The sequence below is a fragment of the Mycteria americana genome, chromosome 2 (assembly GCF_035582795.1).
Source record: "Mycteria americana isolate JAX WOST 10 ecotype Jacksonville Zoo and Gardens chromosome 2, USCA_MyAme_1.0, whole genome shotgun sequence".
Lineage (NCBI taxonomy): Eukaryota > Metazoa > Chordata > Aves > Ciconiiformes > Ciconiidae > Mycteria > Mycteria americana.
The window spans coordinates 12167164-12180196 of record NC_134366.1 but is presented as its reverse complement, the minus strand read 5'-3'; the positions used below and the strand labels follow the sequence as shown (position 1 = coordinate 12180196).

The following is a 13033-nucleotide window of genomic DNA, read 5'->3' as shown; positions in this document are numbered from 1 at the left end:
GAAGACATACTTGTAAAAAGATCCCTTTGAGACACCCTTCCCTGCTCATTTTCAAACCAATTTGCCATAATACTATAGAGGAGATCCATATCGGATTCTGACTGTGGTGTTTGTATTTCTCCTCTGAGGTGGGGCTGCTCTAAGTCAGGTTCCCTCAGTCTGACATGATTAACTTCCTCTGCCCAAGATTTTTGCAGAATAGGAATGATTAAATTTAAATGCAATTTCAGGTTTAACAGAATTAGTGATATAAAACCATGTAGGTGCTAAATGCAGTCAGTAGAAGGGTTGGCTATATACATATATAAACACACACACATATATATATCTCGATATATACCAGAGGTCTTTTTGTTGTGCTCATTGGGATATTGTCAGTTTGGAAAGGGAGAGCTGTTATTTTTCAGGAATGGGTATAATCCTAATCCAAAAGGGGAAGCTGGGCAGCCACGTGGTTGATACTGTACCAGGTGATGTGGGAGTTCACTCTTAGGCTCTCTATTTCTGACAGGACAGTCCCAGAGAGGATATTGTCACTGTGCTGTACAACAAACGTGCGGTGAGTCTGACACATGGGGGACGTGCTGGATCTGCTGCACATCTGCAAGTTGACTCCGCAGTGCATGCTCATAGGTCTGACACGTCCAGATGCTGCACAGACTGCACATATGCAAAGGACATTTGTACTGTTCCAGCCTGGCTGTCGAACATCCAGAAATCCGGAACGGATATGCTGCGTTTGGCAGTGTTAATGGGAGAAGGGATAGGGGGAGCCCCCTTTTTCTTTCCCATTAAATCCCCACCTGCTTTAACTTAGGGAGACAAAAGTACAGCTTTGTTTCCTCAAAACGCTTTCTCAGGATGTCAGTTTGTAGCTGGAGATGTTCTGTGCGCAGGGTAGTTTTTCTTTTCTTAGCATGCCCGTATGTCAGACATCTAAAAATAATAGTGAATCTGGACCTTTATATCTGCACGTATATCCCAGTCTGTCTTGCGCTGTGACCTTTCTCTTACTGCCTCTGTAGAGGAGCCCTGACGGCCAAGAGCTGAAAGAATAACCACTTAAACAGGCATTTCTTTCAGAATATCTTTCTGAAGATTATCTTGATTAGATCAGTCAGTTCTGGGTAAGATAACATGTGGACAGCTGCGTGCACGCTATTAAGAGAAACCCTCCCTAGAAGAAAAATAACAAAATTACCTGCATCCCCCATAAGCTGTGGTTTTGCCCAATTTGCTTCCAGTCTTTTGCCAGGAAATTTGATTATTCATTCACAGAACAGAGACGATGTTGTTATCAATTAAGCTTTGCTTCTAATGCTTAGACATGGGTGGTTCATTCTCTCTTAATCAAGTGCTGTGTCTACACTAGATTACTTTCTGTAATTTCCCATCATTGGTACCACCAGTGTAGCTCTGTTTGTAGCGTAACCATGTAGACCAGTCACCAGTGCTTTATTTATTACGGATAATAAACCTGTGAGATGTGGTGTTTAAAAGGCACCTGCTGCTCCTTTCACAGGCCTGGAGACAGCTCACTGCCTCTGCTGCTGCTGCAGCCCCACCAGCACCAGCACGCGGAGATTTCAAGCTACGCAGTGCAGAGAAGATAATACATTTGCACGGAAGATCCCTTTACCTTATGAAGAAACAATTTTCTGTAGAACTACAGGAACCAATTTCATAGCCTCTGTTATTAACTTGACACATATTTATATATATCTGTAATGTGTGCATACATTTGCATACTTTTCTATATGTATGTGTGCATACATTTGCTTTCAACTATTCCTGCTGCTAGCCCTTTAGGCACTCAAAGTAAACTCGGCAATTACAATTTCATTTTCTCTTCCACAGACATTATTTGGATTGCAAGATTGTTTGGATTGCAAAGATTGCAAGGAAATGTTTAAACAAAGCCTGATTCTGGAATTGAAAAAAACCCATCATGTATTCACTTTATTAACAATAACGAGTATTCCTATAACATCTGCCTTCCTAATTCTTAAAGATCCTGTCAAGGGATAACCATGATGGGGCATTTCAAAGCATAGATGTGTCTTGAGAACATGGATCTCATTGAAAGGCATATGCATTGCAGAACTCATGGACACATTTCTGAACAGTGTGACAGATCTTTAACAGATGAGAAACTATCTCACATAGATGAATGCTTAGTAAGTCTTGTTTTTAAAAAAGAGTTTTGGTTTGAATTGGTGGATGCCTTGCAGAGCCTAGTTTGGCTAAAAAGGAAGGTTCTGAAAGCATCTGAGAACTACCCCTTGATGCCATCACTTAAAGCGTGATGGTTACTGCTTCCCTTTTGCCATGGTGACTGAGAACCCTGTTACCATTTTATGCATTCTTTGTTTTATGATGGCACCTTTGTTTCCTGTCCTGCAGTAAGACCTCTTAATATTAATCCTTGTTCAAACACAGAGAAAAAAAATCCTTCCTTCAAAGATTTTACACCCTAATAGTAAGGCCAAAAAATGGGTGTAAGGGAAGAAATGAGTACGTGATGGAATCAGTTAGTAACGTGGGTAGCGGTTTCAGCAGTCAGCATGATGGTTTTTTGGGGGAGGATATTTTTAGTATGCATCAGTGTCAGGATGTTTTTCAAAGAATTTGAAGAATTTCAATGAAATATCTGTTGCTGTTCATGGAGACCATCTGTGAAACATAAGAGGATAGGAGGAAACATGAAGATGCTTGTCTAAAAATCTGACAAATGGGTGAGAAAAGATGTTAATCAGAGGTGAGCAGTGGGGGGTAGAAAGGGGAGATATCATTGAGGGCCTTGAAACAAAGCTTGCCTGTGCTGGAGCAGAGGAGTTGGAGCCAGCGGAGGCATGTGAAGAGTTGGGTGCCGCTGTCAAAATCAGAAACTGCTGGAATTCACAATACTGCCCGAATTTGTCTGCAGCAAATTTCTGAAGGATGGATGTTAAACTGCCAGCAGTGTAAGCTGACCAGCGCATTGGTGAATGTGTTCACTATGTGGATAGGTAGCCTTTTTCTACATACTCTCCTAAAAGAATCTTCAAATGGTACACTGAAGCTCTGGGACTATCTAGAGAAAAAGGGAAATCAAACATCGCATGTGAATTGGAGCTGTAATGGGATGTCTGCCATCTCTGAGATAATGGAGAGAAGCCCACGATAGCCATGCTAAGCTTGAACGGAAGCTAAAGCTTGCAAGGAATTGCTGGAAGGCAAGATCAAGATTGTAGTAAGGAAAGAAGAAGATCAGTTTGAAGTATGTGCATTGTTTGAAATCAGAACCAAGTGCAGGAATGAGTGTGAAAGCTCACCTGTGAAGGAAAGATTGTTAATTAAACACATCTAATCAGAAATTCCATTTTCTCCATATTTATCTAGCAGAAAGTGGCTCCACTTTCCTGGATGTCTTTGGTTGGGAGTATTGCATTTTAAATCTCCTTTGGCTTATCCAGTGAATTCATTACTTAGATGTTCATTTGATGGGAAGAGTGAAATGCCACGCTAAGTAACAAGTTCCATGGGAGCAGTGTGACATTTAACCTGTTTACAGAATACATGGTGTGTTCATCACCTGGCTTTGCTTTTAAAGCTGAGCCACCAGCCATTGCGCAGAAGCTCAGGAAATACTTTGAACTGAATGTAAATACGGTTTCTTAAAACTGCACTGCAAACACTGTTTGCCTGCCTTCCCACGAGCCCTGGAGTTGCTGGGTTTATCCTACGGCTCTCTCTCCTGGGGTCACACACTGTAAGTTAGTTTTAGAACAATCAATGTAGCCTGTGTCTAATGCCTTCTATTTCTTGTCAATTAGACATTTCAGCTTTTAAATATTTTTAGATTCAAAAATTTGACACAGACATAGGAATAAGAGCTACATCAAAGCAACTTGTCAGCTGTCATTAAGGAAACGATTGTCCTCTGTTGGAGAGGGCAGTGCAGCTATTGCCACATTATCAGCACATAGCACTGCAATTTACCTACAAAAAGAAGTAATAAATAAAAGGAGGAACAAAGAGGTGAAGGCAAAAAGAAAGGAAGGAAGGAGGTGAAGCCTGCTTCCAGCTGACAGTTTTGTGCCTTCCTTGCATTTAAAAATAAAACTATCCAGCCTGCAGTGGTATTGCTTAAATAGCTTTACTGAGGCTCTTGCATTTTTAGCTAAATACAGTCAAGGCAGGATCCAGCTTGCAGATTAGGATTTGTAGATTGATATATCTGCATTAAGTTGTCTGCCTATGAACCTGGTATTTAAGCTCCCATTCTTATGGGAAGAGACACAGTTAATTCAGTTGATGAAACCCAGAGAGCTTTTCAGCTTATTCCAAAGCAGATACCTCCACTGACCACCTGCATAGCTCTCAAGGCTTCACTGGGCTCATGGAGTTGCCTGAAGATAGGTGTCTAATAGTGTTCAGGATTTCCTACAGTATCAGAGACATCTGCACAGAGCAAGCACATATAAAACAGGGCTTAGAGGGGACGCATGCCATTCTGGTCAAGCCAGGTATCATAGTCCACAACATCTGAAAAGACCTCTGTTTAGACTCCTGAGTCCTGGCCTAGGTCTCTGTTTTTCATAATGGAGTTTAACTTAAGCACCTTCTTGTAGACACCTAAATATAGGTGTCTTAATCTGCAAGCTGAATCCCACATTAGCGGCATTAGATAAACGAACTAATGCTTGTATTAAGAAGGTGGCTGTTTGCTCCAGTGCACCTGGTAATGCTTATGTGTAATGTGATGAGCTTAAAGCACTGATTTCTCAGCCTTTTATAGAAAATAACGGTGTTCCAGGCATATATATTTTGCTGCAATTCTTCATGACTTATAACGAGTCAGTCATTAGTGCTAATTATGCTTACCTTTTCAAGCCCTGCTTTAGCTGCAAGACTGGGGTGGACTATGGCGTTATTAAGAACGAGGCCAGTTTGACAGTGACTGTGATTGTGCCTGCGCACAGGGCACTGGTGTGACACTGTCCTTTCTTTTATGAAAGCCATTCATTGCTCTGCCGCCTCCTTAAATTTAGGAATTGATCCAAGAATGAATTCTCAAAGCCCATTACGCCACCGCTTCCACTGATTCACAAATGCATCTGGGCGAAGCTGCACTTGAACAAGCATTAGCACTTAAGTCACGGACCCTGTGTGCTGGCTGCGAAAGCTATCAATTTTAGGGGTTTAGTTATGTTCAGAAGTAGAAGTGAAAAAAAAAAAGATGCTTGTTACTGCACTATATTGCTGGAGCCTTCATGGAGGTGAACAGTTCTGCTGTTAACACCGCTTCGGTATTTATGGCAACACTTCACTGATTTCATGGTATTCATTATTCTGTATGGCTTTTCCTCCTACCCGTTGCTCAGGAGTGGCACCGTGTAGGTTCTCGCTATTGTGTACTTTGTCTCACACGTCGTTGGTGCTGTGTGAGGGAACGGGCGCACGGGAAGAGAAGGTGTGAGTCCGGGCAGTGCTGGCTAATTCCTGCTCCAGCCCCTTCAGTAAGGAGCCGTCGTCAGGTTTCTTGCTGTCTCTCCAAAGTGGGGCGATGCTTTGTGTTTTTTCATGTTAAAGAAACTTAGTACAAAGAGAGGTCTCCCTGCAGATGGCTGATGGAGAGCTTCTCTGTATTTTAGTGCAGAATTAACTTCCTCACGTAAATCGGTGCTATCAGCAAGCCACATTCACACATCCTGTTCTGTACTTGGGTAGAGGTTTATTCGCTGTTTTTATATTTATGGGAAGGTGGGAAGTAAAGCCATCAAATGATCCCCAGACCTCATAAAAGCAAAAGATATTTTGATATTCTCATTTAGTTTGCTATGGCCTTAAATGACTACCAGTGTAGGATGTTGGGGCTGTCTCTTTCCTAACTGTAAGAAGAAACTCCATATTACCCATTGTGTCAGTACAGACTTACTTAAAAGAACAAACACACATGTACAAAGTAGGAGGGAGGTAAACTAGCTAAAGTGTCTCGGTTTTAAGATTAGGTGAGAGATTTCTATGTCTGTAGTAAGAACAAGTAACAGTATAATCTCCGTAGGGAACCGGAGGAGGGAATAGCCCTCTGCACTGTCAGGGAGTGCCGTGGGCAGCAGTGCTGCCTGGCCAGCTGGGCGTCCTGCTGTCTTCTGCAATGTCAGGGTCAGTGTTTGAGGTTACCTTACATGCACTGTATTTTTTACACCTTGAAAAAGAGCTTTGTGCACTGCCCACACCTGCAGAAGAGACTGAGACACCTGAGGTGTCTCATAGCCAAACGGCCAGGAGAAGGAAACCACGGGCTTGAACGCATTTTGTCCAACAGCTTTCAGGTCTACCTGAAGGGTAGACCGGGTAGACCTCCTACAGCAGCTGCGCACCTCTTTGTAACTGATGCTTTTCCTCACAATTTGATTTCCCCTCAGCCTATTGCATGTGGTGTCGCTGTTGAAAGGATGCATTTAATCGCCTTTTCCATGACGTTGTTGTTCAGTAGCAACACCTACATTATTTTTGTTTGTTCTTCTCCACACGCCGTTGCCCTACAGAAGTCATTTGCCATGAGATGTTATGGCACTGCTTTCTTCACAAAACCTCTGTGACATAGCAGCAATTTTAGGTGCACATTTTTTGGGTGTGTTTTTTTAGGATTTTTGTAAATGTATGTGGTTTCCAGAAAGTGTCTCATTCCTGACAATATTGATAGGGACTGAGATGAATAATGGTGGTTTGCATCTTGTACAGACGGAAACATATTTTTTTGAAAATTTTCCATCAAAATTAATTTTATTGTTAACTTTATATTGCTGGTTCTCAGGGTAATCCAATAAAGAAAGAAAAAATCTAAATATACAAATGAGGTGAAAATATTTCTTCTGATTATTTCAGTGATTCAGAAGTTAGGTTTACCTGCCTTAAATAATATAAAGGCTTGAGGGCAAGTGAAATTACATAGTACTATGGTGTGGAGAAAGAGCATTTAAATGATTTATTTGATTTAAGAGTATGAATTATTAATCACAATCTGAGTAGAAGAAAATTTATGGATTCACTCTGTCTTTTATGCACCTATGAGATTTTACTCCCAGTATGTTTTTTAGCCAACCAGCCACTTCTCCACAAAATCAAAGCAGGCTTGACATTGCTGATATTCCAGAGATTTAAGAGAGAAGCTGTATTTTGAGTTCAGTTTGTTTTCACAAAGAAATAAGGGTACAATGCCAACATCTTAAAAAGATGTTTTTTAGAGTCCATTGAAACATAATTGAGACTGATTGAAGTCAACATAGCATTTTCGGTTGGTCTGTATTCTACATAAAAATTCTTGTTTCTGCAAAAGTAAACTCTTATCCCTCTCCAATAAGCAGGCATTGAATAGTTCAGAAAGAGTAGTGGAGAGTTTTTACATTGTGTTTTAATCGAAAAATATGAACATATTTCCAAACATTGTTTTGTTGAGTTCAATTTCAGTTTATTAGTCATCCATTTGAATACTTAATTAGTAATCATTTAATTAAGTAATTTTAACAGATTTTTCTTACCGTCAACCCTAAGTGCAAGAGGCCAGTTTTACTTCTGTCCCTACAGTTACACATAGTGTGTAACTACTTTTTAAAGGCAAAAAATAATAGGAAAGAATTAATTTCGTTTCTTTAGGTACTCCTGGTTTTTTGCCCCTGTGCATCACAGTGCCTAACGCTCTGTGCTTTATTAGCTCTAAGCTGAATGCATCTCTTACCGGGCCTGTCTGCTCAGGTTCTTCTCTGGAAGAGAGCAGGGTAGCATATTATGCCACTATTACAGATGCAGGTTTGCTTTCTTTTCCTGTTGTTTGTTCAAATTTTCCTGCTTAAGTAATTCACTTCACTCTTCTCTGGAAGTTGTCAAGGAACATTAGTTTCTAGAAGTGTTGTATACAATGCTGCTGTTATACCACTACTGTCATTGAAGGAGTCTTCAAGAAAATACCTATTTTTTTAAAAAAGCAAATTCACTATGGGAAAGGGATTAAGACAAGGTTTGAGTCTTAAATACTGGATGTTTAGGCCTGGCATACTGAGGTGCTGCGGGTATATATTATAAAGCTGAGTTATTTTTATTGTTTTGCTGGAACAGATTACTATTTTCAGCCTGGTTTGGTGCAGTTATTGTTTACGTTCTGGCCCTTGGTAGCTGAAAATGCCTATAGATATTAATTTAGTTCCCTTCCCACAGGGTATCTAGTTTCCATAGGTTAGTATTGTGTTGTCACCAGCCGATACCATCCAACCGCATGAGGTTTTAGATAATACGCACTGGCTAAGTCTTCTTAGGAACTGTTTATAAGCAATTTGCAGGAAAACGTCAAGATCCATTGCAATGGTGTCCACCTTTTATTAGCACATTAAAATACTTCCTGAATACTACTTTATGAAAGGTCACCTCTTTGGGAAAAAAAAAACACACCAAGCCTACTGTCTGTATGCTCTTCTTATGTAGTCTATGATCCTGGAAAAAGGTTGTCTTAGAGAGAACCAGGAAAATAACCATACCAGAAAAGCTGACCAGAGGCAAGAACTGTGTAACCAACTGGTATGACATGGTTTAGCTACTGAATGTTCATTTTCTACTTAGAGTGTAGGCTGAACTCCTCCTCACTATTAACTTCTGGAATTCAATCAAAATGAGCTTGTTTGTTTTGGTTTTTTTTTTATTAATGCAGGGGTGGACCAGGCATTACCACAAGAACGTCGAACTCCTGTTACTCCGTCCTCTTCCTCTCGATACCACCGTCGCAGGTCCTCAGGGTCACGGGATGAGCGCTATAGATCGGGTAAGTAGAACTGAAGACCACAGAATTGGAATGAAAATTTGAGATGGCTGGTTCTGTTCTTTGCTTTTTTAAAAAGAATTTTGTTGTAAACTCATGTAGTAGCTATACATGGGAAATATTCGTTGTACACATACAGAGACACTGTCCAAGCATGCAGGGCTGGCGTTACAAAGCCAAAGTACTTCTGGAATTGCATCTGGCAACGAATGTGAAAGGCAACAGGAAGGGCAACAGGCACATTGGCAGCAAAAGGAAGACTAGGGAAAATGCAGGCCCACTGCTGAATGGGGCAGGGCACTGGGTGACGAAGGGCATGGAAAAGGCCAACATAGTTAATGTCTTCTTTGCCTTGGTCTTTACTGGTGAGACTTGCCTTCAGGAATCCAAGGCCCCTGAGACCAGTGGGAAAGTCTTGAGCAATGAAAACCTACCCTCCATGAAGGAGGATGAGGACAGGGAACACTTGAACAAACTGAGCATGTACAAGTCCATGGGACATGATGGGATGCATCATTGGCCGACGTCATTGTGAGGCCACTCTCAATTCTTTGAAAGGTTGTGGCAATCAAGGGAGGTTCCTGAGGACTGGAAAAAAGCAAGATTGATTCCTGTCTTCAATAATGGCAAGAAGTAGGATCTGGGAAACTACAGGCCAGTCAGCCTCACCTTGATCTCTGAGAAGGTGGTGGAGCAAATAATCCTGGAAACTGCTTTTAAATATATGAAGGACAAGGAGGTGATTGGGAGTAGTCAGCGTGGATTTATGAAGTCCCCTTATTAGGTTGGTCAATCCATGCTTGACCAACCTAATAACCTTCTACAATGAGATGACTGCCTTGGAGGTTGAGGGAAGAGCAGTGAATGTTGTATGCCTTGACTTTAGTAAGACTTTTGACACTGTCTCTCATAACATCCTCATTGACAAACTGGTGAGATATGGATAAGATGAGCAGACAGTGAGGTGGACTGAAAATTGGCTGAAGTGTTGAGCTCAGTGGGTTATGATCACCAGCAAAAAGTCCAGCTGGACACCAGTCTCTAACGGTGTACTCTAGGAGTAAATACTGGCTCCAGTACTGCTTAATAGCTTCTTTAGTGACCTTGCTGGTGAAATAGAGTGCACCCTTCACACATTTGCAGATACCAAATTGGGAGGAGTGGTTGATGCACAAGATAGGTATACCACCATTCAGAGGGCTGGAGGAGTGGTCAAACAGGAATCTAGTGAAGTCTGACAAAGGGAAATGCCAAGTCCTGCACCTGGGAAGGAATAACCCCATGTACTCGGACAGGCTGGGGGCCCACTGGCTGGAAAGCAGCTTGGCAGCAAAGTCCTGGTGGTCAACAAGGTAAACATGAGCCAGCAAGGTGCTCTTATGGCAAAGAAGACCAACAGCCTCCTGGGCTGCACTAGGAGGAATGCTGCCAGCAGGTCGAGGGAGGTGATCCTTCCCCTCTGCTCAGCACTGGTGAGGCACATCTGGAGTGCTGAGTCCAGTGCTGGGCTCTCCAGTACAAGAGAGAGATGGACGTACTGGAGTGAGTCCAACAAAAGACCACAAAGTTGATTAAGGAACGGAGCCTCTGATATATGAGGAGAGGCTGCAAGAGCTGGGCTTGTTTAGCCTGGAGAAGAGAAGGCTCAGGGGGATCTTATCCATGTGTGTAAGTACTTGATGGGGGAAGTAAAGAAGACGGAGCCAGACTCTTCTCAGTGGTGCTCAGTGACAGGTCAAGAGGCAGTAGGCACAAACTGAAATATGAAAAATTCCATTTAAGCATAAGAAAAAAGCTTTTTACTCTAAGAGTGGTTAAGCACTGGCACAGGTTGCCCAGAGAGGTTGTGGTGTCTCCATCCTTGGAGCTATTCAAAACCCCACTGGACATGGCCCCAAGCAATCTGCTGTCGGTGACCCTGCTTTGAGCAGGGAGTTGGACTGGATGATCTCCAGAGGTTCCTGCTGACCTCCACCAGTCAGTGGTTCTGTGGCACAGCTGGATTTTACTGTACTGATTCTAGTTTGGTGAATATCATAAGAAAAAATATTTAATTTGAAGTATAGCAAGTTGGGAACATCATTATGCCCTAAATAGAAGCACTGATAAAGGGAAGATAAAATTAATTTCAGAGCTGAACAAAAGGGTAAAATCTCATTTCCAAATGAATGGGATGCAAGTCTCTTCATGATGCTGCTCCAGATTAACACAAAGTGAAGGAAGTGATTGGCTTATAACTGAAGGAGAAGTGAGCTCTGAAACTTCTTTACTCTTACCTTTGAAAGCGTAAACTGCACGTACTACACCTTAACTGGATGAAGGGTAAGTGTGCTCAGCTGCTGTTTCAACTGCGACAGGCACTGCTGCAGCATAAGCACCCTTCTCAGACCACAGCCAGAGGCCACAGCCTGGTTTGTCTGCTGCTGCCTCTCTTGCAGCTGCAGAATAAGGGAGCTATAGGCAGCAGCACCCATCAGCCGTTGTGGCAGAGAGACCCTTGCGAGCTGGGAGTCAGGAGCCAGGGACTGGTGTTTGTGGAGAGCGCAGAGGAGCCAACTGTGGAAGTTCTGGATTGTGTTTGAGAGATGCATCTTGCTGGACACAGTCAGATGCATTGTGCTGACACAACTGGAAAATTATAGAGAACTCCTTATTAAACCTTTTGTAACACATCTCTGGTTCATTCCATTAGTCAAAGAGCTTGCCAGTCCCATTTAAAGGAAGATGAAACCATAAATGTTGGCAGAGAAAGTTCGTGTATGTCCAGACCATTCTGATAAATTTGAAAAACTCCCCTCTCCCCTCAGAAACCTTAGGTTCACACTGTAGATGCTGCCAGTTTTTCATTGAATAGTGATTGTGGGATCTGCATTATAATTCCTTGATATATAAGCTCCTAGCAGCTTCTCCCACATTACACTAAAAATCATCTGATTTCTACCCAGTGTTTTTAAACAGGTAAAAATTGCCATTCCTGAAACCTGCATCTGTAATAGTGGCATAATATGCTACCCTGCTCTCTTCCAGAGAAGAACCTGAGCAGACAGGCCCAGTAAGAGATGCAACCCATGGTCCTCAAACCTCCCAGCTGTGACTCTCCAGAGCAGTTCTGTTAAAAACTTGTGTATTTGTGTGTTGAAAGTCGTCTGCTTGAGCTATGCTTGCCATTTGTAAACTAAGATGTTGAGTCAGTTTGGGGATGGGTGGAAGGAGACATCATGCACATCTTCTCCGTGCGCCTCTCCTGGTACCCCAGGAGTGCTCTGAGTTGGTGTTGCTGCTTCTTGGTTTCAGTCGCTGCCTGCTGCCTTAAAAGGAAGGCATTTGTTCAGTGAAATGGTACATAAGGTCCTGCCTTAGGAATGGGGCGAAGTGTTATAAGGACATATATAAATAATAAAGACACAAACTGTGTTGCTGGGAGGAAAAGTAAGGAATTGAGCGCAAAGGGTTGCTTGTTGTTAATGCAGGAGTCTCATCTTAGGAGAGTCAGGACTATGGTGTAAATCCGGATCTCTTTTGTTGCTCTGAAAATGTCCTTGGTGTTAAAACTGGAAAGCTGGACAGTATTTTGGGTGCTTATGGCAGGGCTTTGAATTCCTACCTTGACTGCTGTATAGCGTGACTCCTCCGCAAGTCACCGAGCTCTCCAACAAATTGGTTTGAACAGCTACCGCATCTTCACTCACTCAAAAGAAGACTGTATGTAGCAAATGTCAACAAAGGTAAATGTAAACTTCCATTTCAATTTTGAAAAGTTATCAGACCATCTTCTTTAGATTTAGTTTCAGAGGAGCTTTGCTAAGATGCAGTGCAATGTTCCTATCCTGAATTATGATCTCCCCTTCTATACATGGCCCCTGTGAGATCAGAAGTCTATTTCTTTCTTGGTCCCAAGACTCATACTCTCTATTACTGCAGGTTACAAACTTGCAAGTCAGATTTCTGTCTGGTTATCTTGTCTTCAGATTCAGATTTGCTTCAGGTAGAAGCCTTTGTTTTGCTTGTTGTTTTGCTGTGCTTAATACTTAATACTTAATACAGCATCTCTGTTCTGATCACATTGCGATTATTAGATCCTAGCTGTTACCCAGTTTCAGTGCTTGTTATCATATTTGGCACATCTTCTTGGAAAAGACCCAAAACAAAATGAATTTGCAGTCTTTAACCAATAAGTAATTCACTTCTAGGAAAACATTTCCCTTCCTTATTTTTTTTGCACAATTTATTTCAATTAAC

General features: G+C 42.0%; 1 protein-coding gene across 6 annotated transcripts in view; it reads left to right on the top strand.

Moving 5' to 3' along the window:
- Positions 1-13033, top strand: part of DIP2C (disco interacting protein 2 homolog C) — a 327852-nt gene that overhangs the window by 182008 nt on the left and 132811 nt on the right. For all 6 annotated transcript variants that reach the window (XM_075492421.1, XM_075492425.1, XM_075492419.1 and 3 more), the window contains one exon: positions 8687-8797. In XM_075492421.1, coding sequence (XP_075348536.1) covers positions 8687-8797 — 111 coding nt within the window. The remainder of the gene's footprint in view (positions 1-8686; positions 8798-13033) is intronic.